The sequence below is a fragment of the Lynx canadensis genome, chromosome E1 (genome assembly GCF_007474595.2).
Source record: "Lynx canadensis isolate LIC74 chromosome E1, mLynCan4.pri.v2, whole genome shotgun sequence".
NCBI lineage: Eukaryota > Metazoa > Chordata > Mammalia > Carnivora > Felidae > Lynx > Lynx canadensis.
This window is the reverse complement of record NC_044316.2, coordinates 15,281,128-15,308,403: the sequence shown is the minus strand read 5'-3', so window position 1 is coordinate 15,308,403 and position 27,276 is coordinate 15,281,128. Positions and strand designations below refer to the sequence as shown.

General features: G+C 44.1%; 1 protein-coding gene and 1 long non-coding RNA gene across 3 annotated transcripts in view; one reads left to right on the top strand and one right to left on the bottom strand.

Moving 5' to 3' along the window:
- Positions 1–27,276, top strand: part of VPS53 (VPS53 subunit of GARP complex) — a 138,575-nt gene that overhangs the window by 93,672 nt on the left and 17,627 nt on the right. The window contains exons 15-18 of the mRNA XM_030296881.1: positions 1,336–1,483; positions 7,672–7,754; positions 8,712–8,790; positions 23,328–23,476. Coding sequence (XP_030152741.1) covers positions 1,336–1,483; positions 7,672–7,754; positions 8,712–8,790; positions 23,328–23,476 — 459 coding nt within the window. The remainder of the gene's footprint in view (positions 1–1,335; positions 1,484–7,671; positions 7,755–8,711; positions 8,791–23,327; positions 23,477–27,276) is intronic.
- LOC115501724 lies at positions 851–21,883 on the bottom strand. 2 transcript variants are annotated; one of them, XR_003964888.1, is made up of 7 exons: positions 21,838–21,883; positions 21,660–21,746; positions 19,709–20,001; positions 15,280–15,427; positions 10,574–10,667; positions 6,732–8,964; positions 851–2,095 (listed from the first exon to the last, which is right to left on the bottom strand). It is a non-coding gene; the product is annotated as an uncharacterized LOC115501724 (long non-coding RNA). The 2 variants fall into 2 exon arrangements; XR_004342906.1 differs by lacking the exons at positions 6,732–8,964; positions 21,660–21,746.

Genomic DNA, 27,276 nt, shown 5'->3' with positions numbered 1-27,276 from the left:
CTGACAGCTCAGAGCCTGGAGCCTGCTTCGGATTCTGTGTCTCCCTCTCTCTCTGCCCCTCCCCCACTCACGTTCTGTCTCTCTCTGTCTCAGAAATAAATAAACATTAAAAAAAAATTTTTTTAAATAAAAAAATTAAAAAATTCCCTTGAGAGCCAGGGCTGTGGATGAAGGGCTGCCCCACAGAAGAGGGCCACGGTGGGGGCCAGCACCACACTGAAGCAGAGGGAGCAGGAGGCCTTGTTAGTACTCAGCCTTCTCTCCCCTCTACCTCTCAAGCCTGGGTGATAGGTCTGTAGAGGTCAGTCTCCTGAGCCATAGAGGAGGGAAGAGAAGAGCAATGAATGGATCTGGGAGGCCACCAGACACCGTCCAACACTAGCACATCGTCATCGAAACACTTCACGATGTCGTGATAATCCAGCATACAGAAGAACCTCACCTCACTTCCGAACTTCTAATTGATCATTTAGGTTGGTTTCACTACTTTAGTATTTTAAGTAACACTCAGAAAAGCATCCTTGAACAGCAGTGGAACCACCGGGTCAGAAAGTGTGAACCTTTTTTTTAAGCTCCTGAAATATGCCTCCCGAAGTTTTTACAACTCAGTACTCTGGACCCATAGTGCAAGAGAGGGCCAGTGTCCTCACAACCCTTGTAAGTGCTGGAAATTAAGATATTTTCAAATCTTTGATTCCCAGTAAGACTTGGCAGTTTTAGGGTTACCTTTTTTAACGTTTTATTTTTACGGTAAATGTCATTGAGTTCTGTCTTTTAAAAAATTTAGAATCTCACAGTTGAAATAGCAGAAGGTTTTATAACTGTATTTTTATATTTTGTGGACACATGATTAGATCAGTAGGAAGGTGTGTGATAGTCGGGCTTTGGGCAGGAGCCATGCTTTAACATTCACTTTGGTACCCCTCCACAAGCACAGCGTACACATTCCTGTGCAGAAGTTTCCTAACTGAGAGGGGCAATTGGAGAACCAGCTTTTGTGCTACAGAACTCTCGAACTTTCCAGATCAGGAGATTCTAAGCTAAGCAGAGAAGTCACTCAGCTGCCTTCTCTGTGAGTATGAGAGTCATCTTCGTTCATGTGACTGATTATTGGCTTGCTGTTGGAATCGTCTCTTCCTACTTCTGATGGTCAGAGAATTTAAACAGATGATAGTCAAGGTAAGGTCAGTAGGAAAAGGACTCAGTGTACGTAGGTTTGTTTGGGCCATGTCCAGCCTTTCCTTCCCCCTTTTCTTTGTCTTAAGATGTGCAGTTACCAGTTCAGGAAGCAAATAAGAAGTCCCAGCCTGACCGGTTCCTGTTCCTTTTCCTCAGAACCACAAGCAGCAGTGGAGGGCTGACCATCAGCAGCCTCCTCAAGGAAAAGGAAGGCTCAGAAGTGGCCAAGTTCACTCTAGAGGAGCTCTGCCTCATCTGCAGCATCCTGAGCACAGCAGAGTACTGTCTGGCCACCACCCAGCAGGTGAGCTGCCCACCACCTCCTTTTCCTGACCCATCTGGGCCTCCTAACTCAGTGGCTGAAACTGTGGGCCCTAACAAGCCGTGTACAACCTTGGGCAGCCACGTAAAGGTTTGTCACAGAGGAAAATTTGCAGTCCAGCCAGAAGACGGCCCAGGCAGCCATCTTACAGAAGAGCCTTGTTAAAAGGAGACTGGGCAAGAAAGTATGACCGGTCTCCCCCAGTGTGGTTTAAGTTCCTCAGAGGGCATGCCTTCTTGAAAGTAGGTCAGTAGCACTGTCTCCCGTAGGAGAAAAGTAGCAACAAACTTAACAGTGCTAGGACCCGGCCTTTGGTGGTGATGAGTCACAGCCAGTGATCCCATGCTCAGAAGTGTTACTGGGCTAAGCAAAATCCTTTGGGCTTTCATGTGTCTCCTGAAATGCACACAGCATTCTCAGCCTGCCTAAACAAACAGCCATTGTTTGGACGCTGACGTTCAGGAACTATGAAGCAGGAAAGGGTGATGCCTCTCCTGGAGCTCCCCATTAGCAGAAGGAAGACCCAGAAGAATTTTCCATTCAGCCGTAGACGTGGGATTAGAAGTTCCTTTTCACATTTGGTCTGGAATTCACCTAAGGCCAAGAGAAGGAAAATAATTGGAGAAGGTTCTGCTCTTCCCCCCCTTTTGGGCTTATTATTTACACATGTCTGGATCATAGGAAGGTAGTCATAAATTATGGTTCAGACGGTACAGCTTGGAGTGCCTGTGAGCCAGAGCAAGACTACAGGAAGCCAGATTAAGAAGCGTTCCCCCCAAAACTTCACAGTTGAGGGTAAGCCAACCAGAGGCAATAGCATGCTCCGTTCGGGGATGTGGTCACATTGGGTTATAAAGGTGAGTAAAGGTTTGGCCTCAGAGCCAGAGATGGCAATCCCTTTAGCCCCCAAGAACTAGGGCAGGACAGCAATACTGATGAAGACCTCCAAGGCAGAGAGGTCCCAGAGTTCTGTGGTGAAGAAACACCATTTAACTGTTTTGCATGTGTGCAGAAAAGGAAGGCATACACACATGTGAATAGAATTTTTTTTAAGATTATTTATTTATTTTGAGAGAGAGAAAGAGCGTGTGCGTGCCTTGAGTGCAGAGCCCAACACGAGGCTCGAACCCACGAACTGTGAGATCATGACCTGAGCCAAAATCGAGTCAGATGCTTAACTGACTGAGCCACCCAGGTGCCCCCAAAATAGAGTATTTTAAAAGTAAAATAACCATGGTACCAAAGGGGGAAAAATACAAAATTAATGACTCTTGGGGCGCCTGGGTGGCTCATTCAGTTAAAGCATCCGACTCTTGATTTCGGCTCAGGTCATGATTTCACAGTTCATGGGATCAAGCCCCACACTGGGCTCTGTGCTGACAGCATGAGTCTGCTTAGGATTCTCTCTTTCTCACTCTCCCTGCCCCTCCTCTGCTCACGAGCTCTCTTTCTGTCTCTCAAAATAAATTAATTAATTAAAAAAATTTTTTTAGCCTTTATTCACTCTTGAGAGAGACAAGGCATGAGCAGGGGAGGGACAGACAGGAGGACACAGAATCCAAAGCAGCCTCCAGGCTCTGAGCTGTCAGCACAGAGCCCAATGCAGGGCTCAAACCCACGAACTGTGAGAGCATGACCTGAGCCGAAGTCAGAAGCTCAACCAACTGAGCCACCCAGGCGCCCCAATAAATAAATATTAAAAAAAAAATAACTCTTAATCTCATCACCATCAAATAATCATATTAGCAATTTGGAGTATTTTCTTTCAGTCCTTTTTCATGAACATAGTTTGGTATGCTACAATCATTTTTTTTCTTTCTGAGAGGCAGTTTATTTAATTAGTTCGTTTATTTTGAGAGAGAGAGAGAATGTGGGGCGGGGGAGGGGCAGGGGAAGAGAGAGAGAGAAGGAGATAAAGAATCTCAAGCAGGCTCCACACTGTCAGCGCAGAGGGACACGGACCCTAAGGTCATGACCTGAGCCAAAATCAAGAGTCAGATGCTTTACCACCACAATTTTGTATGCTATAATCTTAATTTACTTCACTCTTACCCCTTTGCAGTTTTTATTGACATCACAGCATTAGCATTTCTCCTGTTGCTATGATATCTTCATTACTAACAATGTTATAGTTCTGTAATATTTCATTAAGGGACAATACCATAAATGATTTAACAGGATCCTGCATAATTATCTGTGCTGTTTCAGGTTTTGCTTCTGTAAGTAAATTCTACAAAGAATATCTAATATGCTTTGCATTATTTTTCTAGAACAGATTCTTTTTTTTTTTTTTAATGTGTATTTATTTATTTTGAGAGAGAGAGAACACACAAACGGGGGAGGGGCAGAGAGATTGCTGAGACAGCGAATCCCAAGCAGGCTCCACACTGTCAGTGCAGAGCCCAACACAGGGCTCGATCCCTCAAACCAGAGATCATGACCAAAGCAAAAATCAAGAGTCAGTTGCTTAACCAACTTGAGCCATCCAGACACCCAGATTCTTAAAGGTTCTAGAAGTACTAGTGGACCAAAGACCATTTTGATGACTCATGATAGATGTAGCCAATTTTTTTTGTTATTTATAAAAAATTATTTTTATTGATTATAAAAGTCAGTACATTCTTAGCACCTATATTGTGATCTCTAAATACTATTTTCCCCTAAAAGAAACCAGAGATTCCGGCAGAAATGAGTAATTCCAGGTCTGGGACACAAAATGTACAAGATGAGCCTGGAGCATTGTGTTGTACAAAAAGCAAGAAAAAGATCAGAGACTGTGAGAGTCCTTTCAAAAGGATTCAGGAGCCATAATGGGCTTATTGTACAGAAAGATGTGTGCAAGTCCTAACTACCAGTACCTGTGAATGTGACCCTATTTGGAAATAGGGTCTTTGAAGCTGTAATTAAGTAAGGATCTGAAGAAGAGATTATTTTGCATTTAGGAACCCTAAATCCAATGACTGGCATCCTTAGAAAGGAGAGGAAGCTCTAACAAAGACACAGGCAAGAAAGCCACATGAAGACAGAGGCAGAGATTGGGGAGATATGTCTACAAGCCAAGGAACACCAAGGATTTCCAGTAACTAGAAGATAGAAGAGAGGCATGGGATAGTTTCTCCCTCAGAACCTCCGGAAGGAACCTGCTCTGCCAACACCTTGACTTTGGACTTGCGGCCTCTGGAACTGAGAGAATAAATGTCTGTTCTGAGCCACCAGGTTTGTAGTAATTTGTTCAAGCAGCCCTAAGAAACTAATGCAGGAACCTGCCTGAATACACTCTGCTGGTCAAAGGTGGGTTGTAGAAGCATCAATGAGAAGTTAACGGCAGTGCATTGAAAACATCAGATGTGTTTAAATCCATGTGGTTACGATGATTTGTTTTGTTTTGTTTTGTTTTAAGTTTACTTACCACCTTCGAACACACTAAGGAACCACTGGTGTGAATTGAAAACTGGTACAGAGAAAGTTCTTATCCTGTCTTACCTATTTAACTTAGACTTCAGGATAATGAAATCATTGACAATGGGAGGTATCTCTTTATAGCAGAAGTCTAGCTAATAAGTGAAGAAGAAATGAATTAGAATGTCATTCTTTTATACCTCCTAATGAAATAATGGATCTAGGCATTGACTGTCAATGGCTGCTGACATCACAAAAACAGAGACAAGCGAACATCGTGTATCTGCTGATAGAAATACACAACACCATCATGAAGTAGTTTTCTAAAAAAGAAAAGAAGGAAAAAAAGAACCTGAATCTGATTAAGCTTCTACATGAAACTACAATTCAAAGAAAATACAAGGAACAAGGAACATGTTAATTAATACCCTGTGGCTACAATCAACAAAATCCAAACCGTGGGAAAACTACAGAACAGACAATCCAGTTTCCTTAGAAAAAAATGGCAGGAAGAAGGCAAGAAGAAATGGAAGGAGATACCTTAGAGACAGGAATCCAAGTGGTGCAGGGCGCCTGGTTAAGTGTCTGACTCGAGTTTAGTTCAGGTCATGATCTCACGGTTTGTTAGTACAAGCCCTGCATCAGGCTCTGCGCTGACAGTGCAGAGCCTGCTTGGGATTCTCTCTCTCCCTCTCTCTCTGGCCCTCCCTCCCTCACATGCATTCCCTCTCTCTCTCTCTCCACCCCCCCCCCAGTCTCTCAAAATAGATACTTAAAAAAAAAAAAAAAAGATCTAAGTAGTGAAGAATTCAAAAATAAAACTTGGAAAACAATGCCAATAATGTCTCACTATTGGCTCATTAATTGTAACCCTTTTACACTTAACGCCTGCATAGAGTGTTGCTTTCACTCATCCAAGAGATCTTTATGAAGCGCTTACTATGTACCAGGCATGGTATTTGGTGTTAATTAACAGAAGTGAACAAAGTAGATGGTTTCTTACCGTCAGGGAACTTAGAACTAACAGAGAAACCAAGATGATAATAATAAGCCACGATGTAACTTCAGTCTTGTGGTGAGTACTAGTTAGGGAGTTGCTTACTCAAGTAGCTGCTCAAGGAAGGCCTCTCTGAGGGGAGCTGGCATTGAAGCTGACACCAAGGGTTGGGAGGGGGACTGCCAGGGGAGGAGTGAGGAAGGGTTGGGAGGTGGGGGTGGCAAAGCAAGGAGCCTGGTTAGGAGGGGTGAGCAAGGCTGTTTCAGGGAGAGGAAGCGGAAAGTGTGAAGTGTAAAGGCCCTGAGGGGGAGAGACTTGGTGCGTTCCAGAACCTTAAGCCATCAGAGTAAGTGAGGCCAAGCAGGCAAGGGGAAAGCCAGAAGTGGGCCGGAGAGCCAGAGAGGACCCAAATCACGGTTAGAAAGTTTAGATTGTATTTTCAGCGTAACAGAAAAAGGCCGCTGAAGAGTTTAAGCATTGTAAGCCTGCGCTGTCATTTGCTCCACTGACCCCTTATAAACATGTGAACTGTTTCCAGCTTGTCACTAACATAAGCAAGACCACCAGAGTGTATGCTTTAAGAAAAGAGGATCTTGGGGTGCCTGGGTGGCTCAGTCAGTTACGTGTCCAGCGGCTCAGGTCATGATTTCCCGGTTCGTGAGTTTGAGCCCTGTGTCAGGCTCTATGCTGACAGCTCAGAGCCTGGAGCCCGCTTCAGATTCTGTGTCTCCCTCCCTCTCTGTCCTTCCCCTGCTCGCACTCTGTCTCTCTCTAATGTAAGTAAACATTTAAAAAAAAAAAAAAAAAAGGAAAGAAAAGAAAAGAGGATCTTACCTGTTTTGTTCACTGAGTAACTCACTGTGTTACAGAGCCTGGCACAAAGCAGGTTTTCTGTAAATTTTGGTTGAATTAACGAACGCTGCAAAGAATACTCGCGTATCTCTGTATATCGTTCTCGTTATTCATTGAAATATATCTCTAGGTGTGAAATTGCTGTTTTAAAGAGTGTGTGTATTTAAATCTCTGCTTTTTAAATAAATTGCTTTCCGGAAAGTTACACTAATGTACACACCCCTAAGAGCATTTTTAAGTTTAAGACAAAACACTCATTATTAGAGTTTGTGTACTCAATAGCTTTGGGAGTGCTAGATGAGTCAGTTCCCAGGATGCTTGGAGATGTTTACAATTCCCGGTCAGTTGTCTTCTTCTTTGAGGCGGTTGGGAGCATGGCCAGTGTTTGGCTGTAGGCTGATGAGGGCAGCCTGTGCTTTTTTTGTTGTTTACCTGCGTATCCCCCCCCCCCCCCCCGCACCTTCGTATAGTGGGTGGCCCATAGCAGTGCTCTCAGTGAATACTTTCACTGATTTTACTGCCACTTACCACCAGAGGCTTCCAGTGCTGGTGAGCAAGCCTGCAGTTCATGGAGCAGGGAGGAGCCTAAAAACCAGGGTCTTTTTAAAATTAATGAAGTGAATTGTCAGTGTGTCATAAGAAACGAGTGCAGCCCAGTGCTAAAGGGCACAGGTTCTAGAGGAAGTTTGACTCGTGGCCCTACCTCGTACTGTCTTGGGGAGGTCACACCTCCACTTTCTCTTCTGTAAAATGAGATAATAATAGAATCTTCCTCCTCGGGTTGTGAGGATTAAATGAGTCAGTACATGAAAAGTGCCTGGAATTGTACTGAATCATCAAACTCGGTACATGTTAAGTATTCTTATTTATAGCACTCCTTTGGATAATCGTTAAGCATGTTTTTCTCTCTTATTGTTAATAGCTAGAAGAAAAACTCAAAGAAAAAGTTGATGTGAGTCTGACTGAACGAATCAATCTGACCGGAGAAATGGATACATTCAGCACGTATGTACCTTGCACATATTTGCTTAAGGCCTGCCCTTTACCCCTCACAAAGCAGAATGTCTCAGGCTGTGAGCCTTAGGTCACTACAGAACTTCAGAGGTCCCCCAGGCCTCCTGTTGAATCAGGATGATTCTCTAGCAGCCACTAAGAAAAAGCATTAGAAGTTGGCGCCTCCCACGCTGCCTCCTCACGAGCAGTCATTTTTAGCATACGGGGCCTTTACTGTTGCACTACTGACAATAACAAAAAGAGAAGTCCTCCCTTGGCCACCCTTGTAGGAAGGTCAAGTCCAGGGCCTCCTGTCTGCCCCCCCCCCGCCTACCCCAGATCCACAAAGGGCAGCCCTATCTGCAGTGTCTTCCAACAGGAAATGTGAGCATCTTGACTTTAGCTGGGGGTGGGGGTGGGGTGGAGGGTGTCTGTCCAAGAGGTTCAAACTGGAAAGCCTTCTCAAAGTAGTCCTTTTGACAGTACGGTCTGCAGTTCATTTGTTGCGGTCAGTAAATAAGACCGGGGCAGGCCAAGCTTCAGCCTGCACATCAAGCACTTACCAAGGAAAAGTCAAGATTCTCCTCCTAAGTTATTTCCTCTCCTTTTCTCAACTTTTTTTTTTTTTTTTCAAGTTCTGATTTAAACATTTGGGGCAAATAGGTGCTTTTGAAGTAAGAAGTGAAGAGGGATTCTGGATGGAGTGATCAGGGGGACTAGCCATGGAATTTTGTGATCTGACTCAGCGGGCACACACCCAAATAGAGGCCAGGACACGGAGCAAGAATGAAGAGCTGAAAGGTTCCTCCTTGTCATCCGTTCCCTTTTGAAATCAAGCTCGAGTTCTTCTGAAGAAATGATGAATCTAACTTTGAGACAAGTCCCTAAAAGATTTGGCAGGGGCCGTGTTGGTAATTGAGAAAGTTAGTCTTTTAAAGTCATGACCACAGTGATGTGTTTGACTTGCAGTGTCATCTCTAGCAGCATCCAGTTGTTGGTTCAAGATCTCGATGCTGCCTGCGACCCTGCCCTCACTGCCATGAGCAAGGTAAGGTTTGGGGAAGTGCCTCTTCTACCCTCCAAGAGGGACCCCCGGTGGTTCCTGCCAGCCCTTGCCCGTAGCTCCTTGAGGTTCTTCACTGCTTCAAGTATCAGCAGGGAGGAGGATGGAAGTCCTCTAGGAAATCAGTTTATCTTGTACTTTAGGTCAGTTGCTTGTTCTCTGAGAATGAGACAGGGAGCAGGTGTGTTTGGTAAGTCCAAAGGAGATGTCTTTGTTTAGCATCTGATACATGCTGAAAACGTTCATGTGGTCTCAGCAGAATGGGTGGTTGTGTTAGTGCTTATGGCAGGAACTTCTGGCTCTTTCTCAGCTCTGGTATCAGCACAGGATTATTTGGTCAGGTGTGGACATTGGTTTTCTAATGTCATGGTGGCCCATCAGTCAGCCCTGGGCCCTCAGTTCCCTCCTTTAGCACGTGCTGCCTCATGTTACCATTTGCCTTTTACTTGTCTGTGTCTTTTCTTCCTAAAAGGATGTAAATTCCTGAAGTGCCTGGACATATAGGATCTAGAAGAGTCTCTTGTTTGTTGATTAGTTAAGTTGTAAATGGGCAGTTCTTTGTTGATTTTTAACCCAAATAACATGATGCCGTCCACTCTAGAATTTCTAGAGCAGGGGTCAGCAAACTATAGCCTATAGTCTAAATCTTACCCATTGCCTGTTTTTGTAAATAAAGTTTTATGGGAACACAGCCATGCCCATTCACGTATATATTATCTGTGGGTGCTTTTGTGTTATAGTGGCAGAAGCAAGTAATGAATTAGTAAATAAGTAATGAGACTGTACAGCTCAAAAAGCCTAAAATACTTCCTGTCTGGCCCTTTACAGAAAATGTTTGCCAATGCCTGTTCTCGAGTTATCAAACTCTTGTAGCATTCTTAAACTCTGAAGAAAGAACTTCTCTGGAGCCTTCTGGCCAGTAGTAGAGTACAGTGGAAAAAACACTGGCCTCGGAGTCAGATGGACCTAACTCTTCTCATTTTTTTCTCTGGGGCCATTGAGCAAATGACTTAACCTCTCTGGGCCCAAATGAATTCAAGTATGTGAAATGCGGCTCTGTGCCTCCCAGGGTTGTCAGGACGGAACATGAGAATGACTGACTGGCCTGGCGCCCGTAGATGTTGGTGCTCTTGTCGGGAGGAGTGGCCGTGTCACAAGGTTGTGTAAGCACACATTTGGTCTGAATTTGGGTTTGTAGTAGATTGTAAATATTTAACGAAAGTAGGACGAAAACCAAAACTTAAGCTGCAGGGTTTTAGGAAGCTGAGTGGGGAGTCCTGAATAGCTGATGTCACAAAGTTTCTATTCAAAAAGCTGATGCTTTCCACCAGTCAGATGTGCGTGTGTATTTCCAGTATTCTCAGTGTTTATGAGCAGAACATGAGCAGGCAAATTGAGGCTAACCCATTTTCTTAAAGGAATATGGCTCTGAAGATTCATCTTTGGACTCTGATTATCCCCTGGTTGCTGGTGAACATGCACCGTACCCTGCATCTGATCTGTTCCAGCTGCCATCTCCCCTGAACTGCCACACACTTTAGATTGGAATGCAGCTGGGGGAAGAATTTTTACATTTAACAAAGGAAGAGGGGATTTTTTCCCGCAGTAAAATAACAGTTGTAGGGGGGGTTTAACACTCCAGGTGTTGCTTATATGAACTGTCAGTTCATTAGTGGATTTCCCTCAAACTTCCCCCCCCACCCACCGCCCCGGACCACCACCCATTTCTCTCCAGACCCACACCAGCAAATATTAACAGAGACCATACCTCCAGAATCTTTTGTTTATATCATAGGAAAACCACAGACTAGGGAGCGCAGCAGCTGGGAAGCCATTGGTCTTTGTCTGAGTCTTCTGGGGTTCTAGGGAAATGAGATCCATGTGATGAAAATGACCAGATACAAACAAGCCGAGTGGTCACAAATTGATTCAACATACACTCTTTGTTATTTGTGCCTGCCATCCTGTTTTGTGTAGTTTCTTCCAGGATCTTTTTTCAAACTTCTATTTTGTGATCATGCTTATTTCTGTCTCTGAGTCCACCGTTTTTGCTGCTAGTTGGACAGTTCAATTCAGACTCTATCTAGCACGGTGCTGGGAGTTACAAGGCCGGGAAAGACATGGGCCTTATCCCAAGGTGCTTAGATTCCACAATGTGAGGGATAAGGGATGTATGAGATGAGAGGAATGCCCAGGTAACAGCAAAAAAGGTATGAGGAAATCAGTATGTGAGAGAAGTACAAAATGTGCCCTCTTTAAAAGAGGAGAGAGTTCATCTCTCTGTTCACATCAGGTGGGGAAACAAAGAAAGCCTTCCTAAGGAAGTGGCATTTGAAACAGACCACAAGAGATGGTGAAATTTGGAACGAATTTGCGATGAAGAGGGCATTCCAAACAGGGTGACAATATGAGTAAAGATTTATAAAGTTAGGAAAAGCTCTGAACTTTGTCAAAACTGCCAATCTCGTTACCCATCTTCGGAGTTTCACAGAGCACTCTGTTCTCATGCTTCCGTAGTCAAGATCGGAAACAGGAAATTGGCTGCCCTCAAGGGGTGTCTATCCTGGTGGGGAGAAAAGTTCAAAGAATTGATGCTGTAAAGAAATGGATTTTATAAATAGTGAGAAAACGAGTGTTGGGCTTGCCAAAGTGGAGTGGAGTTAGAGGATTCTGAGTTGGTGAAAGAAGGCTTGACAAAATGGGTGGAGCCAAGCAATTTAATTCTGTTATTCAGCTGGGAAGACACCTCATTCTTGTCGAAGGCACCCCCTGGGTAGCAGCTAGAGCTTCCATTATTTGTCCCTTCACTGCCTTGTTCATTCTGCCACCCCTGTGCGTATACCTGTACTCCAGCCTCCCAGCCACTCAGCCACTCCTGCTCCCCTGGATGCATTACTTTTTGGGGATGGGGCAGCTTCCATGCATTTCTCATTCTGTTCTTTCTGCCTAGAATTCCCTTCCCATTATTGCCTGCCCAACGAGCGCACCCTTTAAGGTCTAGTTCCAATGTCTGTCCCCTTTTTAAAAATTAAGGTATAATTCACATACAGAATTCACCCTTTTAAAATGTATAATTCAGGGGCGCCTGGGTGGCTCAGTCGGTTGAGCATCCAACTTCGGCTCAGGTCATGATCTCACGGTTCATGAGTTCAAGCCCACATTGGACTCTGTGCTGACGGCTCAGAACCTGGAGCTTGCTTCGGATTCTGTGTCTCCCTCTCTCTCTCTCTGCCCCTTTCCCACTTGTGCTCTGTCTCTCTCTCAAAAATAAGTAAACATCACAAAATAAATTTTAAAAATGTATCATTCAGTAGGTCTTAGCATGTTCCCAAGACTGTGCAACCACCGCCACCAACTCCAGAATATCTTCATCACGCCAAAAAAAGAAACCTCCTACTCGTTAGCAGTCACTTCTTATTTCCCTGGCAGCCACTAATCTACCTTCTGTCTTTGTATTTGCCTGATCTGGACATTTCACATAAACGGAATCATACAACATGTGGCCATTTGTGACTGGCTTTCTTCACATAGCCTAACGTTTTCAGTGTTACTCTATGTGGTAGCATGTATCAGGCTTCCTTTTTATGGCTGAATACTATTCCATTGTGCAGTTAGACCACATTTTCTTTATCCATTCATCAGTTGATAGACATTTGGGTTGTTTGCGCTTTTTTTTTTAAAGTTTTATTTATTTATTTTGAGAGAGAGAGAGAGCACACAAGAATGGGGGAGGGGCAGAGAGAAAGAGGGAGAGAGAAAGAATCTCAAGCAGTCTCCATGCTGTTTGCACCGGGCCCAACTTGGGCTCAATCTCACGAACCACAAGATCATGACCTGAGCCAAAATCAAGAGTTGGACGCTCAACCGACTGAGCCACCCAGGCACCCCGGGTTGTGTCCGCTTTGTAACTTCTATGAATAATACTATGAATATTCACGCACAAGCTTTTGTATAGATATGTTTTCAGTTCTCGAATATATACCTAGGAGTGGAACTGCTGTATCATGTGGTAGCTCTGTGCTTAACATTTTGAGAAACTGCCGAACTGTGTTCCACAAGTAGCTGCATCATTTTACATTCCCACCAGCAACAGTCAGGGGTTCTAAAATGTCTGTATCTTTACCAATGCTTTATTTTTAACATAGCCATTCTATCTCCTTGTGGTTTCAGTTTGTATCTGCATTTCTCTGATGACTAAGATGTTGAGCATCTGTATATCTCTTTTGAAGAAATGTCAGTTCAAGTCCTTCATCCATTTTTAAACTGGGTTGTCTTTTTATTGTTGACTTGTAAACTTCTTTTTATAGTCTGGATAACTACACTCCTTATCAGATATATGATTTGCAAATATTTTCTCCTTTTCTGTGGGTTGTCTTTTCACTTTCTTTATTGTATTTATTTATTTATTTTTAACATTGATTTATTTTTGAGAGAGAAAGACAGAGACAGAGTGTGAGCAGGGGAGGGGCTGAGAGAGAGGGAGACACAGAATCCGAGGCAGGCTCCAGGCTCCAAGCTGTCAGCACAGAGCCTGACACAGGCCTCGAACTCACAGACTGCGAGACCATGACCTGAACTGAGGTCAGACGCTTAACCAACTAAGCCACCCAGGCGCCCCTCAGTTTCTTGATTATGTACTTTGAAACACTAAAATTTTTAATTTTGTTGAAGTCCAGTTTTTATATTTTTTCCTTTGGTACTTGTGCTTTTGGTGTTCTATCCAAGACACCATTGCCTAATCCAGAATTACAGAGATTTACACCTGTATTTTCTTCCAAGTTTTTTGTAGCTTCAGCTCTTTCCATTTGGGCCCTCAATCCATTTTGAGTTAATTTTTGTATATGGTGTAAGGTAAGGATTCAGCTTTTGTTCCTTTGCATGTAGATATATAGCCGTCCCGGTACCATTTGTTGAAAAGACTTTTCTTTACCCATTGGATGGTCTTGACACTCTTGTTAAGAATCAGTTAACCACAGATGTACAGGTTTATTTCTGGACTTTCAATTATATTCCATAGATCCATTATGTCTGTCTGTATGCCAGTACCACACTGTTTTGATTATTGCAGCTTTGTTCTTGTTTCTGTTTTTTTAGGGTTTTTTTAATGTTTACTTATTTTTGAGAGAGAGAGAGAGAGAGAAAATCCCAAGCAGGCTCCGCATTGTCAGCACAGAGTCCGATGGGGGCTTGAACTTATGAACTGTGAGATCATGACCTGAGCCGAAGTCGGACGCTTAACCAACTAAGCCACCCATGTGCCCCAATTATTGCAGCTTTGTAGCAACCTTTAAAATTGCGAAGTATGAATCTTCCAAGTTTATTCTTTTTCGAAATTGTTTTGACTATTTTGATCTCTTGCAGTGTCACCATTTTTGTCTTCCCCGCAGTGTCCTTCTCTGTGAAGCACCACAGTACCTAGACCATCTCTCTACTCTGTTATACAATTCTTTTTATATCTGTCTCCCCTATTAAGCTTTGAACAACTTGAGAGCTGTGTCTTGCTCACTTTTGGATCTCCATGGCATAGCTTAACAGTAGTATTCCCTAAATGCCTTTGACGGTAAAGAGGGCAAAGAAGAAGAAAGAACTAAAGTTTGTAGACACCCATTTGACCAAAGAATGGTGACAAAGTGAGTCACAGATAACCCTACTGAACGGACTTAGCTGGACAGAGCTGGTAGACATAGAGTGTCTCTTTAGGAAATGGCAGGATCAGGGACCCTGAAACCTTTCGGCGCATACAAGTGCTGTTGAAGGTATGATGCTCCTTGATAGTACTCAATAGCAGGGCTCCTAACTTCCAACAAGTAGCATCCTGGAGCTGGTTGAAGGGAGGTCAGAAATAGGAAATGCCCACATCTAGCTGTTCGCTCCCTAAGCGTGGGCAAGAGCCCTGCTGCTAGAAAAGGAGAAGAAAACACAGAGTGGCAAAGTTTGGTAGAAAATACACAGAACAGCCTAAAACAGGCCGGGCCTGTGTGAAGGAAGTAAAATATGGTAAGAGTTTAGTGGTCTCTCTGAAACGATAATTTTGAGATTACAGTAATGTGGATAAGTTATATCAAAATTTCAGACCATTTTTCCCTCCTTTGTTGCATTATTTTCTTAGATGAGCTCTATGAGATAATAGTAAGTGGTTATTTACATGGAGCACTTTACCAGGAATCAGCACCCAAATGCAGTATCTCATTTAATTCTGACAATAAATGTATAAGGTACCTCTCTTTCACAGATAAGGGAACTGAAACTCAAAGAAGTTAAGTCCCTTGTCCCAGATCTCTTAGCTAGCATGTAGGAGAGCCAGGATTCAAATTCAGGTCTGTCTCTCAGCTGGATTATACTACACCATACATACAGAATGAGCAAACGTGGAAACTGAAGCGAAATTAGCTTCAGTAACTTGCCTGAAAGTAGAAGGGCCCTAAGTCAGTGTGTGCCCGGGACTGCTGGGTTCAGGAAAATTGTCATGCCTACCTGACCGCGAGTCTTCAGGCATTCACAGGCACCCTGTTGGATATCTGTCTTCAGCTTTTCTCGATCTGACACTGTGACTTTCCTCCTGGGGACGAAAATGGGCTGAGCAGCCAACCCAGGTGTTCCAGTCTGGTTTGCATATTTCTCACTGAAAAGGAAGGAATTGTCTTTCTGGTGTGTGTGTTTTCCTTTTCATAATATGCCCAAAGCCATGTAGCCTTGTAACGGTGAAGCCAGAAATAAAACCAAGTCTCCCCAGTTTTTGAAAAGGTAATTGTTTGAAGTGCTTTAGGAGAAATACATTGTTTGAGTGTAAATTCTATAAATCTTTAGCAATTAGCCATTGTAATTAGGCTTTACAAGTAGGATCTTTAAAAATTCTATGGCTTCCTTAAAAAGAGACCATTGGTCCCATGGTACCCTCCTCAAGGTGTCCTTTTTCCTGGGGCTACTCACATCACTTGGTTGAAAGAATCTAACTCTCGGTCCAAAACCAAGCACACTTAGCTTTTGCCCATTAATAGTAGTTTTAGAAAAAAACAGAAAGAAGAAACTAATTAAATTTCCTTACAGTCTGGCATGTAATTTCTATTAGGTTTCAAGACTGAACGTGTGCTAATCTAGGAGGCTACATTACTATCCCCCAAAGACATTTTGAAATAGCTAGAACAGTCCTCAAATCTGTTCTCATTTTCCTCTGTCATTAAAATGTAGATCTATTACAGGAGGCCCGCAGAACTCCATCATTAAGAAATCCTGAAGTTCACCTTCCACTTAACAATCAAAGCACATCTTTCTTTTTTTATGAAAGATTTCTTGGGGCGCCTGGGTGGTTCAGTTGGTTAAGCATCCGACTTCGGCTCAGGTCATGATCTCGCGGTCCGTGAGTTCGAGCCCCGCGTCAGGCTCTGTGCTGACAGCTCAGAGCCTGGAGCCTGTTTCAGATTCTGTGTCTCCCTCTCTCTCTGACCCTCCCCTGTTCATGCTCTGTCTCTCCCTGTCTCAAAAATAAATAAATGTTAAAAAAAATTAAAAAAAAGAAAGATTTCTTTTTTCATTATGACCAAAGCAAATCACCTTTATTATAAACAATTGGATAAAAAATACAGATTTTTAAAAAGAAGCAAATTTAAGTCACTCATATTCCACCCAATAGATTTATGTCAGTCTTTCTCTTTATGCATATAGTGTTTAAGTAGAAGTTTATACTTTATATACAGCTTCATAACTTTTTTTCTCATTTAGCAGGTTTTAATAGTTTTCTGTGTTGTTTAATCCAGAGCTACTGTATTTTTAGTGATTGCATAGTATTCCATAGGACAGAGTATTTATTGTTAAAACCGTAGCAACAGTTAACATTTATCACGGAATTAATACCTGACAGGCACTATGTTAAGAGCACTTAACGTGTTATCTTTCAACAACTGTATGGATTACAGATATTATCACCCCAATCTGTATAGCCAAGAAAACCGAGGTTCGGAGAGGTTGGGTAGGTTAGGTAACTTACCCAGGTCACACACTTAGCGGCTTGCACAGGACTGGCAGACTCCACATTTCCTCACTTTAAGTATTCCAGTGGAGTCCTGCCCTTAAAGTGTAGGTCATCAACTCAATTTTGATCATTCTTTCCAATTATTCACGTTTAAAAACAGTCTGGCAACGGACAACCTCATAAATGCGTGTGTGTGTGCACATGTGTGTGTCTTCTAAACATTTGTAATTATTAGCCTCAGATTGGTTGCCTTAAAGGGAATTGCAGAGATCAAAAGCTATGTAAAATGCTAAGACTTTGGGTAGATACTTTCAAATTGTATTTAAGAAAAGGTTGTACAAATTCACCTTCCCATTGGCCTAGCAGTGAGTAGGAAAAATATATATTTATCTTCCGAAAGCCTTTGTTACTCCACTTTCTGTTCTGGGTCTTGTTGGTTTTCCCGTCGGAGTCAAGGCGCATGTGTCCTCTTCCTCTGTACCGCCATCACCTCTGCCACATCACCTGCATTTGTGCAGCCTCATACAGAGATTTTGCTCGCTCCAATTCCTTCCACTAATTTCAAGTTCGTTTAGGGTGGTAATACTTTTTTGGAAAGCAACATGGTAAAATGGAAAGAACATGGATTTCAGAGTCAGACAAACCAATTTCTAGATCTCAGCTCTGTTAACTTCTCAGTTATGTTTCATTAGGCAAATCCCTGTCCTCAAGCTTCATTAGGCAAATCCCTGTCCTCAAGCCTGTCTTATCTATAAAGGAGGAGTAATAATACCTCCCCTACTGTATTATTGTAAGCAGGAAGTTCATGTGAAAATGTCAATCACATGATGCCCGGTACATAGTAGGTGCTCAAAAAATGTTCCTTCTCCCTTTTTATTCCCCACACAATGCTGGTCCAGTGTTATGCACACACAAGGTACCTGTAAGTGTCGCAGGTGCTTGTTGTAGGAGTAAAAGTAGCCCAGACAAGCTTTAGAGTATGTGTGTGTACCTGGGCAAAGGCCGGTGCTTGGGGCCAGTGGCCCAGCAGCCTACACCGTAATGCTACACTCCGATTGCCTGAAATGTCCCCAGAATCCGCATGCCTCAGTCTATGTTCTGTATCTCTCTAGTTCCATGATCAAAATGAATAGGTGGGAATTTGAACTTGAGGAAAATTAGTTTCTCAGGAGGCCTCTTTCCAAGCTTCATACAGCAATAGAGAAAAACAAGTTCCAAAGTAAGCTACTTATGGAGCTTTGCTCTCCAACTGGTGGATTGGTCAGAATTCTCTGCTACAGTGGGCCTTCTCTAGGAAGCAGTTATTCTCCCCAGCCTTCCTGTGAAGCATTAGCATCAGTCACACACTCCTTCCTCGGGTGGCAGAAACCGTGGTTGTGCCCCTGCCCCTGTAGCCTCTTCTGTAGCTAAGTGTGATCATTTCCTTGGGTGCTGCTTCTGTCAATCCTGTATCTTAGTTACAGCTTCTTTTGCAAACTGTTTTTCTTCTTGTTTATATAGTAGCAGTATTATGCAACCCCACCTACACTAAAAGCACAAGAGGAAAACTTTAAGTAGGGAGGGGTAAATTCTTTCTTTTAAGATTTTATTTTTAAGTAACCTCTACACCAAACACGGGGCTCGAACTCACAACCATCAGATCAGGAGTCACATGCTCCTCCAACTGAAGCAGTCAGGCGCCCCTGAAGGGGTAAATTTTAAATGTCAAATGCAAAGTTTACCTGGAAAAGTCAGAATCTTATTTCTACTGATGGCTTTTCATGATGTTTGTTCTTCCAGTGCAGGCTAATTTTTGTTTCCTTTTTTGACAGAGAACTTTGCTTGATCACTGTATATTTCATTAGCTTCTCCCTGAGAAACGGGGCTTGGCTTGCATTAAGGCCCAGGAATTGCTTTTGTTACTTTTTTTATTTTTTTAAACAATCATCTTGGAAACAGCCTGGTGTCGTAGTGATTGGGCTTTAGACAGACTTGGGTTGTCTCCACTGTGTTATTTACCAGCTGTGTGACTTTGGGCAAGTTACCTAACCTCGTTGAGCTTTTGACTTTCTTCATCACCAGATGAGCTCATGTGTGAATAGTAAATGAGATAATGTATACAAAGTGCCAGGCAAAGCAACCTGCATACAGTGGGTCCTAATGTCAGTGTCTTGGGCCATTCCGGTTACAACTTAAACCCTAAGTTGTCTGGGATGGGCAAGCATCAACCATCTAAGGCAGTGACTGGACAGAATCACTGCTAATTACATTTTGCAGATTTTTTTTAATAGTAAAGCCAGTGTCAACTTTCATTGTTCTCCAGTAGTTTAAATTGTTTTCTGACATGGGGCGCCTGGATGGCTCAGTCAGTTAAGCGACTGACTCTTGATACCAGCTCAGGTCATGATCTTGCAGTTCATGAGATCAAGCCACTCAATCAGTGCAGAGTGGATTCTCTCTCTCTCTCTCTCTCTCTCTCTCTCTCTCTCTCTCTCTCTCTCTCAAATAAATAAATAAATAAATAAATAAATAAATAAATAAATAGTTTTCTTATGTCATTAAGCTGACTTAAATTTAAAATCCCAAATCTAGGGGCGCCTGGGTGGCGCAGTCGGTTAAGCGTCCGACTTCAGCCAGGTCACGATCTCGCGCTCCGCGAGTTCGAGCCCCGCGTCAGGCTCTGGGCTGATGGCTCAGAGCCTGGAGCCTGCTTCCGATTCTGTGTTTCCCTCTCTCTCTGCCCCTCCCCCGTTCATGCTCTGTCTCTCTCTGTCCCAAAAATAAATAAAAACGTTGAAAAAAAAAATAATAAAATCCCAAATCTACTTGACTTTTGCTCATACTTTTAACTTGACCAGTGGAGTCATAACTGACTATTAAACCAAACCTGATCTTTTCACATATATTCCAAATGTGGATGTGTACTGACATGGCCAGTAAGAGGGTTTAGCTCACCAGTGAGAACTTGAAGTCCAGCGTCCCACGCTTTGTCTTGCTTCAGAGCTGCTTTGTAATCAATGACAGGGCACGTCACCACCTCCTTTTATGGTTGTCTTCTGTTAATGGAGAACTGTGATGTGTAGATAATTATTTATCAACTTTGTGAGATGCTGAAATGTAAAATGTTGCCAACCTGGACAACAGTAGTCATTACAGTGCAAGAGCTTGGTGGCCGGTGGAGGGCATTGAGCCCTCTTCCTGGGTTGCTGTGTTTACGCAGGGCCTTGGGCTCCACGTGGTGCTGTCAGCTGGGGAAAAGAAGGTGAGGTGCAGACATTAACAGCATCTGTCAATTTTGGCCTCACCCCATGAGCTCATTTAAGATCTCCTAAGATGCTTTTTGTTCAGATGGGTCAAATCTCTAAAATCACGTGGGAAAAGAAACCTTTTGAATAAGATAAAAAGATAATGGAGGAAAACATGACACATAACCAAAGCATTAGAATATAAAGTCTGTTCATATTAGAACCTTCTACTGTTTCTCCATGGTTTGTTTCTAATTTTCCCCAGTAAAAAATTAGAGACTTTTTTCTGTCTGGCACTTTGTTGTGAAACCTTGCATAAGACTTAATGTTGCTGGGCCTTGGTTTTCTTATGTGTAAAATGAAGACAGAAGTTCCTTCCTGCTTTTTTATATGCTTACACATACATAAAGCTTTTAAAATATAAATATCTGCTGATTTGGGGGCACCTGGGTGGCTCAGTCAGTTAAGCATCCGACTTCGGCTCAGGTCATGATCTCACGGTCCGTGAGTTCAAGCCCCGCATCGGGCTCTGTGCTGGCAGCTCAGAGCCTGGAGCCTGCTTTGGATTCTGTGTCTCCCTCCCTCCCTCTCCTTCTCTCTCTCTCTTCCTCCCCCTCCCCCACTCACGCTCTGTCTCTCCAAAATGAATAAACGTTAAAAGAAATTTTTTTTATTAAATATCTGCTGATTTGAAGAAACATTAGGACAAAACATGGAGTCATTATAGCTTCCCAGGAGCTGGGGAGCCATCCATGTACAATATGATTCTTTTAAACAAGTTCCCTCAGTATTGAATTTTTCCTTTCCCCAAGAGCTCTATAAAAACACTAGTTCTCTTGCCAGAGACATCAAGGCCTCAGAACTACCGCCCTCCTTCTATGAACATATTATATGGTTTGTGTTTGGCTTAGGATCTTTTTAATAGCCCAGCTCCATTCTGAGAGGCTGACTCAGCAGAACTCCTCCAGCACATTCCTGCTCTTTTCAGGATTAAAGTGCCCATTTGCTGCCAGCTTCGGGGCAGGCTGGGAGCCCACACTGCCTCTCTTCTCCTGTACGCATCCAAGCAGGGAGAGGCTCCACGGCATTGCTTCTTGCCCTGTTTTTGCGGAGCATGTCTCCTGATTCTCCTCAGGTGGTTAGAGCTTGAGCCAGTCAGGTACCTCATTTGTGTCCATGGCCTGCCCAGGGACCACTCAGGTCCTCTCAGTGATGCTGGTGTGCCCCCCGCCTGCCATTCACACTACCCCGGGTGCTTCCTTCCTGCCCTGTTCCACATGCCACTGTCCTACCCTCTCATCTGCCCCATCGTACTTGCCAGAGATCTTTCCTTTCCCTGGACTGAAACCCCAACATAATCTCGAAGGTTTTAGGAGTAAGGTTTGAATGTTTTGCTATGGAAGAGTTCAGTTATGTACAAAAGTAGAGAAAACAGTACCACAAACCTCATGGACCCATCACCCAGCTTCAGCGATCTTTCATCTGCTCCTCCTAATCCTAGATTATTTGGAAGCACGTCTCACACGTCCCAGCATTTCTAGCTCCCTTTTTTCAAAATCCTCACCTCCTTACCGTTGACTTGAGAGAAAGGCCTAAGTAACTCTCGTCCACGTTTCATTTCACTTAGCCCAACCACCCCTCTGATCTCCCAAGCTACCAACCTGCTCAGAAATGGATGTGCCTCCCCTGTTCTCCCACAGTCCTTTCCCGGTGCGACAGCGGACAGCGGTGCAGTCCGGTTCACCTGCCTGGCGAGGGTTCCATTACAAGTTGGCCACTTAGAGGGGCAGGGAAGGCTATTTCAAGCATGAGGGGGACAGTGTAGAAAAGGGTACCTACCTGAGTCACTTCTCACGGATAAGGATGAGGTGGGTCTGCTTGTTTTGTTTTGGTTTTTTTTTTGTTTTTTTTTTATATATATATGAAATTTATTGACAAATTGGTTTCCATACAACACCCAGTGCTCATCCCAAAAGGTGCCCTCCTCAATACCCATCACCCACCCTCCCCTCCCTCCCACCCCCCATCAACCCTCAGTTTGTTCTCAGTTTTTAACAGTCTCTTATGCTTTGGCTCTCTCCCACTCTAACATCTTTTTTTTTTTTTTTCCCTTCCCCTCCCCCATGGGTTCCTGTTGAGTTTCTCAGGATCCACATAAGAGTGAAACCATATGGTATCTGTCTTTCTCTGTATAGCTTATTTCACTTAGCATTACACTCTCCAGTTCCATCCACGTTGCTACAAAAGGCCATATTTCATTTTTTCTCATTGCCACATAGTATTCCATTGTGTATATAAACCACAATTTCTTTATCCATTCATCAGTTGATGGACATTTAGGCTCTTTCCATCATTTGGCTATTGTTGAGAGTGCTGCTATGAACATTGGGGTACAGGTGCCTCTATGCATCAGTACTCCTGTATCCCTTGGGTAAATTCCTAGCAGTGCTATTGCTGGGTCATAGGGTAGGTCTATTTTTAATTTTCTGAGGAACCTCCACACTGCTTTCCAGAGCGGCTGCACCAATTTGCATTCCCACCAACAGTGCAAGAGGTTTCCCGTTTCTCCACATCCTCTCCAGCACCTATAGTCTCCTGATTTGTTCATTTTGGCCACTCTGACTGGCGTGAGGTGATACCTGAGTGTGGTTTTGATTTGTATTTCCCTGATAAGGAGCGACGCTGAACATCTTTTCATGTGCCTGTTGGCCATCTGGATGTCTTCTTTAGAGAAGTGTCTATTCATGTTTTCTGCCCATTTCTTCACTGGGTTATTTGTTTTTCGGGTGTGGAGTTTGGTGAGCTCTTTATAGATTTTAGATACTAGCCCTTTGTCCGATATGTCATTTGCAAATATCTTTTCCCATTCCGTTGGTTGCCTTTTAGTTTTGTTGGTTGTTTCCTTTGCTGTGCAGAAGCTTTTTATCTTCATAAGGTCCCAGTAATTCACTTTTGCTTTTAATTCCCTTGCCTTTGGGGATGTGTCGAGTAAGAGATTGCTACGGCTAAAGTCAGAGAGGTCTTTTCCTGCTTTCTCCTCTAGGGTTTTGATGGTTTCCTGTCTCACATTTAGGTCCTTTATCCATTTTGAGTTTATTTTTGTAAATGGTGAGCAACATGCAGAAGGTTGAAACTAGACCACTTTCTGCTTGTTTTTATTCACCATCAGCCACTACAGACGAAGTAAGACGAACTGCCCAAAATAAAATGGCAGCTGTGGTCGCAAGCTCTTGCCTCACTGTCACTCCACCTGCCCTTCCCCAGCGACGCGGAAGACTGTCCTCCCGCGAAGGATCTAAAGACTTGTCCTCCCTTATCTCTGTTTGCAGATGCAGTGGCAGAATGTGGAGCACGTTGGTGACCAGAGCCCTTATGTCACCTCTGTCATTCTTCACATTAAGCAGAATGTCCCTATCATCCGCGACAACCTGGCCTCCACCCGGAAATACTTCACTCAGTTCTGCATTAAATTTGCAAAGTAAGTCCTGGAACATTCCCATCACTGGGTTATTCTGAGTGCCACACTTACCGCCAGCATGCTCACCACCCAGGTGTCCCGCCATCCAGCTGGAATTCATTCTGGTGCCTGTAAACAAACATTTTTTCGTGCTCCAAAGAAGGATAATAAAACGAAGTCCACTACTTAAAGTCATAGACAACAGTAACAGCAGGACAGTCACCAACCACATGAAGACAAACTCAGATGAGCTGGGGAAACTTGTTTTGAATTAGGTGGATGTAACAGTGCCCCTGCCTCCCCACAGGTTTGGATAATTAAAATTATTTTTCACTGATTTCAGTTATATATTTTGTCTCTCCAACTAGATTCTAAACTATTTTTAGGGTAGAGACCGTCAGTTCTACTTCTTTGAAGCCTTCTCTTCCTCCTTCCCCATTGTACTTATTGCTGGGTTTGCCAGAATTGATCTGCTTCTGGACCTCCTGGAGTCCGGGGAAGGTACTAGAAATTGGGAAGAGCAAGTCAGGGAGCCCCACTGCCAAAGGACATGTAGTGAACACTGCACTGCTTGTCTTTCTGCTACGTCCTTGTGTGTGGCCATTTCTGGCTTGACGTTTGGAAGTGGGGATACGGTTTGGGCCTTTGCCAGTCAGCATCTGGCTGTAGCACTGTTTCCCCTGAGACGAGGCAACGGAGAGGGTCAGTGCCTCCTCCGACCAGCCAGCCAACACGCGTTTTGGCACACGCCGCCAGGAAGGGCTTCAAGAAGGTCAGCCTGTTCCCAGCTACTGTATTTAAGTTGTCCTCATCCAAGTCCCAAAGGGGGGTTTAGGGCTCCAAGTTTCTGTCCTCCCCAGATCTCTCCCGGTTTGTATTCAATTAAGGCCTTCTCTCTCCCCCTCACAAATAAACCCGAAGGAACAACGGTTATGGAGAGCTTGTGGCATGAGCTTCGTTTCCAGTTTGTCAAGAAAGGATCGGGTGGACTCCCCAGGGAGGCATTAACGTTTGCAATATGGTGGACGAACCGGGAGTTGACATTCCCTACACCCTCTGAGTGCTCATCGGTGTGTGTTAAAAGCATTGCTGATAAATCATGCTGTGACACTCCCTGTACCCTTGGTAGAAACAGTCTCTGTACAATTTCCCTGTGGCCCAAAATCTCCAGTATGGTTGCACAGGGGTCTGAACTAATGTTAAAGAGAACAAGGAGTCATTTACTTAGCTAGTCCCGGCATCAGCCTCACGTTCTGTCAGAGCCCTTTGATTTTATTGCTAAGCTTCTATTGGATGAGCTAGGAAGACGATGCCCATCTCTCATATCTGGAAGTTTAACCTCTGATAGGAAAAGTGGTCTTCTGATTTAATCCATGGTACCCTCTCATCCTTGTAAATCCCAGCCAAAGACTAGAAACCTCAGAGATGGCGCTGTGAGAAGATCCTTCCCCATCAAAAGCAATGGCCGCCACTGCCCCTTGGGGCTGGAGCAGCCTTGGGCAGTTACCCATCACATTGCCAGCACCTCTCCCCACTATGACATGTCTCTGGTCCCTAAATTTTCCCCACCCCACCCTTGTAGACTAGCACACAGAGCCAATTCAAGCGTACAACCGAAGCCCACTCTGGAGAGAAGTAACTTAGGTAATAAACTGTGTACCATTGTGATTAGTCATGAATTCAATGTCATGTTTTTTGTTTGGCCTGGCTCTGATGTAGAGCACTGAAGAATCCCTTCTGCGTAGCCCCTGTTCTCCCTCCTGGTCAGCAGACCTCCCCCTGGATCAGATCTCTAGAGTTTAGGTTTCTTCCCCTTTAACTTCCTCTCTTATCGCATCGATGCAAGCCATACGTGTTTCCTTTTGCCTCCATTTGGTTTCTGAAGCAACAGCAGTCTTTCCTGTTTTGACATCACAATCACAAGCAACTTCCCTCATCCACTAAGCCGATTCTCTTCCATTCAATAATGGGGATCGTAAAACAAATCTCTTAATAGTGGTTGAGAGGATAAAGTGAGAGGTCTTGTGTAAACTTCCGTGCTGGTACCAAGCTGACATTCAAAAAGTGGTAGCTGCTACCATTTTAATTTGTTATTACTTATTATTTATTTAACATGCAGTCATTTGAGCACCTGCTCTGTCCCAGACATAGAATTAAGTGCTTTGGCTTAATAGATGTGGTCCCTGTTTTCATTTGCCGTACAGTCTAGTGGAGGGAAATAAACGTGAGCAAATAGCATCGTGAGGAAGTTTCTGCTAGGCTAGAGGTCTGTGAACTCTGTGTAGAAGATGGCGGAGGCGACTGAGGAGAGGCTTCATAAGGAGGGAGGTCCTGGAGCAGGGTGCAAGAGCTGTGTGGGTACTGACCCACAAGGCCGTAGGGAAGGGCATTCTGGGCACAGGGAGCCGTGTAAGCAGTCACAGAGGCAGTAAATAGCCTGCAGGATCAAGCCTAGGGGGCCACAGCTTAGCATGAGAGGCTAGGGACAGAGAATCAGGACAGTCATGGAAGGTGTCGTCTGCAGCCATTTCAAGAATTTGAATCAGGGAAGGGGCTTGAGCATATGGCATCTGAAAGAAATCCCTTTGACAGCCGATGGTTACCAAAGATGAGGCCGAAGGCAGGGAGCCCAATTAGGAAACAGTTAAAAGAGCTCAGGTGGGAAGAGGAAGAGCAGCAGTGTCAGGAGGCTGGGTGAGGGAGCGCCGGGGAAGGGCTGGGAACTGATTGGACATTGGAATGGAAGGCTGAGGGAGCCGGCTCGGGTCACTCCTGGTTTCTGGCTCAGGTGACTGGGTAACGAGATCAGGTCCACTGAGCCTGGGTTCCAGGGTGAGGCTGAGTCCTGGCCGTGCTGGAATTGAGGTGCCAGTGCTGTTCCAGCGAGACGGCCGGTACTTCGTCGGGTATTAGAGATTAGAGCGGGCACCAAGGTACAGGAGACAGCGCAGAGAGACCCAGGAGGGTAGAGTCATGGGCCTGAGAGCAGCTTTTGAGGAGTAGGCGATGAGGGTGCTAGCCAGCCTTTCTCTTGACCTCCACATCCTGTTTTATTACCGTTCCTTCGTGGGCCCTGTGTTCCGCTGGTCAGTCCAGTCTGGATCTGCCCTTGATTATAGGCATTTCTAGTTCCCACACCTTCCATTCTGCACCAGTACAACTCAGCTTTCCCTACTCAAGCCCTGCAGTTTGTTCTAAAAAAGGCCTCATGATCTATAAAAATTACTTCTCCCTTTCCCCAAACCAGTTGCCCTTCAGTCCCCAGTAAATTTTTCAGAGATCATGTATTTTTTTCCCTTGTTCTGACAGTTACTCCGTTAGCAATTACTTCCTATCTTTGCATTTAACACCCTATAACTATGTCACTATCATGTCTGTTAGGGTGATTTTCAGCTGCTAGTAATAGAAGCCTGACTTAAACTCACTTAAGCATAAGGTGAACTTTGTGTTTCTTGTAACCAGGACATCAGAGGTAGGACACATCCAAAGATGGTTGATACAGTGGTTCGGCAATGTCATTAAGGACCCACGTTCCTTATTCCCCTGCTCTCCTTGGGGCTGGGTTCATCCTTAGAATGGTGGTAAAATGGCAACTCTAGATGTTTTATTCAAACACAAGAATACCCTGAAGAAGGAGAGAAACTCTTGCCCAGGCCATGCAGTGAAGTCCTTTCCTCCAGTCCGATTGTCCAGCTTGGATTGTGTCCCCCATCTCAGGACCAACAGCAGTCAACAAGGGAATGCCATGCTCTGATTGGCTGAGGCTAATCAGAACTCACCTCTGCAGTTTAGGAGCGATCAGCTTTTCCCCATCATCTCAA